This window comes from Triticum urartu, chromosome 6 (genome assembly GCF_003073215.2).
Source record: "Triticum urartu cultivar G1812 chromosome 6, Tu2.1, whole genome shotgun sequence".
NCBI classification, from domain to species: domain Eukaryota; kingdom Viridiplantae; phylum Streptophyta; class Magnoliopsida; order Poales; family Poaceae; genus Triticum; species Triticum urartu.
In genome coordinates this window covers 526,983,137-526,987,263 of record NC_053027.1, presented here as the reverse complement: position 1 = coordinate 526,987,263, position 4,127 = coordinate 526,983,137, and the positions used below count along the sequence as shown (strand labels likewise).

The following is a 4,127-nucleotide window of genomic DNA, read 5'->3' as shown; positions in this document are numbered from 1 at the left end:
ACCCATTCGCAATACCTGTAGAATGGAGAAACCCTCGTTCAGGCCAGTGATTTGTTCTCACAGTCACAGGGCTCCACCAGTAGCCAGCCCAGGCCCAAGTTTATGCCGCGCGCGCTCTCGTTACGTGGGTCGGCCACCGCCGTCCGATCATCTCACCCGGACCCGACCCGACGGTCAGATTCATCGAAGCTCAGTCTTACCCGGGAAGGAGCCCGCGACGCCACCGAGCAACCGCCTCTTCCCCCCTTCGACTCCCGTCGCCATTTCCGACGCCCCCCCAAACCTCCTAGATTTTCAAATCCGCACCACCATTCGCCTCCCCCAACCCCCCTCCTCTGCCCCATCCCGCCGCAGAGCGCGAAGCCCCCGCGAATCCGGTCCACCGCGAGGCGATGGCGTCGGCGAGGCTGACCCCGAACGGCGTGGGGGCGGCGCTGGCGGGGGACACGAACCTCAGGCCCATCGTGCAGGTCGTCAACCTGCGCTGCGTCAACGTCGACGGCAAGGGCACGCCCCGGAGCGACAGGTGGCGCGGCCTCGTCTCCGACGGCGCCGAGACCTGCCCCGCGATGTTCGCCGGCCAGCTCAGCGACCTCGCGCGCTCCGGGCTCATCCGCCGCGGCTCCGTCGTGCAGCTCGACGAGTACGTCATCAACATGGTCGGCGGCAGAAGGTTCGCCTCAGCATCCCTCAGCGTACCGTAGATCGATGCTCGATTGTTTGCGCTTGCGACCGGGGCGGTTTCGGCTAGGGTTCGTGCCCGCGCGCGGGTTCTGGCTGGCCATTTATGGTCGCGGTCTGTGATTCGCTGCGATTTCTGTGCCTGTAAGTGTAGTCTAATTGGTCCCTGCGAGTTGCTGTCCCTCAAATTGATTGGGGGTCTCGCTTTAGATTGATACTTTTCTAACTACTTGGAAAATTCGGTGTACGCTGATCCTGATACTCATGTTATGCTTCCTTAGGTACTACTCCGTAGAAGTGAACTAGGTCTTTTCCCTCTAGGATAACAGTACTCAACCAGAGTGGCGCCGAAATTTTGTTCCACTGATCTGCTGCTGATTGAATTGGATTCTGTAATTCCTTTTTAGGACTAGAAGATATCTGTATACCAACTGGAATGTGTAATTAAGTTGTGTTGTGAGGTATGATACAGTTTGGTGTTTGTGTAAAAGTTAGTTCATTGGATTATATTTCTGCTACTCATAATGGTCGTAAAATCGTAGATCTGGCTATGGCGCTGTGCGTTTCTGGCTTGTTAAATGATGTTATTTTCTGAATGATCGGGAGAGGAGGTCCTCTACCTTGAATTTCATAAAACAGTCAATATAAGAGATAAGAGTCAAATAGACTGGGAATAAACCTGCAAAGAGAACTGACATTATGGTCGTTTTGATGATTAGAAGAAGTTAATTGTGTGCTGTGGTTCATTTAGTTAGTTATGCAGTAAGTTGTTGCTATATACTCTAGTCGACTGGTCATGGTGCTGTGCATCAGCTAGGTTCCTTGTTTACTGATTGGGTCATTTGGTGCATGGAAGTTTGATTTGATCACTGTAGTTTACGTCATGCTCACAGATGTGGACATCTTTATCTGGTTGATTCATTTAGTGGTTTGTGTCTTTCAGCTCTACCCACTTGGTTCAGCAGTATACTTGATGATACAAGTTGTTATTTACCTATTTTAGCTGCCAATTGACTTTGTTTCATTGTGTCTTTTCTGATCTGCTCGTCAGTAAATGCTGCTGGAACATAGTTTGTGAACTGAAATGTGCCATGATTCAAGTTTCTCTGTCATATGTCTTAAGTAACTAGTGCAAATGCAAATTTGTCCTTTTGTCTTGTGGGTATGTGAAATTATTTGTTGTTGCTGAGCTGATTGGTTGAATATCTGTAGGGTTATCGTCGTTCTGAATTTGACAGTTCTTCTCGCGGAGTGTGACATCATTGGCAATCCAGTGATTACTCCAGAAAGTGAATCTTCTAATCAAAACAACCCAAGAGTGGAGCAATTTAACGGAACACGTCAATATGGTTTGGCGGCAGGAAACCCAAGTCCCACAAGGCCCAATGGCAATGTTCCAGTCTTCCAACCTTCGGTGTCAGGGAGCTCCTTGAACACACCCACCAGGCTCAGTGACAAATCTCCAGTCTTCCAGCCAACAGCACAGCCATCTTATCGTCCTGCACCCAGTTACAAAAATCAAGGAGCAATTGCGAAAAATGAAGCCCCTGCTAGAATAATCCCCATATCTTCTTTAAATCCTTATCAGGGCCGCTGGGCTATCAAGGGTAGAGTTACTGCAAAGGGAGACATCCGCCGGTACCACAATGCAAAAGGTGAAGGCAAAGTGTTCAACTTTGACTTGCTTGATTCTGATGGGGGTGAGATACGGGTGGCATGTTTCAACACTCAACTTGATCGCTTCTATGAAGTTGTGGAAGTTGGTAAGGTCTATGTGGTATCAAGAGGAAACTTGAAACCTGTACAGAGGAACTATAACCATCTGAACAGTGAGTGGGAGATTACGTTGGAGAGAGATTCATCAGTGGATCTTTGTCCTGATGAGAACAGCTCAATTCCCTCTCAGCAGTTTAACTTCAGACCGATCAGTGAAATTGAGGATACTCCGACCGGTACTATACTTGATATCATAGGTGTTGCTATCTCTGTCAGCCCTTCCACCACAGTACAGAAGAAAAACGGCACGGAAACTCTGAAAAGAATGATTGGCCTGAAGGATATGTCTGGTCGAAGTGTTGATCTAACCATGTGGGGTGACTTTTGCAACAGAGAAGGCTCACAGCTGCAAGAAATGGTTGAACGTGGGGTCTTCCCCGTGCTGGGTGTCAAAACAGGAAGAGTGAATGATTTCAATGGCAAGTGTGTCGGCACAATTTCTTCCTCTCAACTCCTCATAGACCCTGATCTCTCTGAAGCTCATACTCTGAGGCAATGGTTCGACGGTGGAGGAAGGGATGCTTCTACTCAGTCCATATCTAGGGATCACACTCCTTCAGCATCAAGGAACGAGGTCCGAATGACAGTTGCTAAAATCAAGGATGATGGTCTTGGAATGGGAGACAAACCTGATTGGGTTACTGTGAAAGCCTCCATTATATTCTTCAAGAGCGACAACTTCTGCTACACAGCTTGCCCTACTAAGGAAGGTGACCGGCAGTGCAATAAGAAAGTGACAAAGGGGACCTCTGGCTTGTGGGTGTGTGACAAATGCGACAAGGAGTTTCCAGAGTGCGACTACAGGTATCTTCTGCAGCTTCAGATTCAAGATCACTCGGGAACAACTTGGGTGACAGCGTTTCAGGAGACCGCGCAAGAGTTACTAGGCTGCTCGGCGCTAGAACTCGTTACATACAAAGAGAACGGAGACCCTCGTTTTGCAGAGACCATGCTCAGCTGTTTGTTCAAGGATTATCTGCTCAGGCTGAAAGTCAAAGAAGAAACGTACAGCGACGAGAGGAGAGTGAAGAACACATTGGTCAAAGTGGAGAGGTTTGATCCTGCTGCCGAAAGTAGATATCTGCTCGATTTACTTTCAAGGTTGGTGGCATCATATTGAGCAGCGAGTTTCGCCCGAAGAGGTGTGGCGGTGTCCATAACATGTTCTCTTTTACTCGGAAGGCCCAAGGTTTACTTACCATATTAGAGATTCAGGATTTATTCAGTTCATACCGATGTTTTTGATGTGATAGTAACAGTAAGCATGCCAATGTCTCGGCCTATGTAGACTTTCTGTCCTTGTTTAATTTTAACGGATCAATTCAGATGTAGCTACTGAATCATATTGATGTCTGTGTTAAGGCATCCCTGCTTTTTAAACTTACCAATGCAGTTGGTGGGCACACTGAGGGGCTGTTTGGTTCTAGGCCTAGCATTGCCACACTTTGTCACACATTTTTGCCAACCTTGCCTAAACTTGCCATACTTTTTATGTGTATGCCATGCAGGACTTAAGTGTGGCTTGCCTGAGATGTAACTTGAACCAAACACTCATCTAAGTTAGTCAAACTTGCCTAAAATATGACAACCTTTGGCAAAGTTAGTCATAAATCAAACAGCCTCTGAGTGACGACGGCACACAACGGCTTGGTTTGTAGCGAGCTGTATGT

At 47.9% G+C, this 4,127-nt stretch overlaps 1 protein-coding gene across 1 annotated transcript; it reads left to right on the top strand.

Annotated features, from left to right (window-relative positions):
• Positions 1-223: 223 nt before the first annotated feature.
• On the top strand, positions 224-3,908 carry LOC125514886 (replication protein A 70 kDa DNA-binding subunit A). Its single transcript, XM_048680255.1, has 2 exons — positions 224-673; positions 1,894-3,908. Exons 1-2 carry the CDS (start codon positions 393-395, stop codon positions 3,575-3,577), a joined length of 1,965 nt encoding a protein of 654 aa, XP_048536212.1. The 5' UTR covers positions 224-392; the 3' UTR covers positions 3,578-3,908.
• Positions 3,909-4,127: the final 219 nt, after the last annotated feature.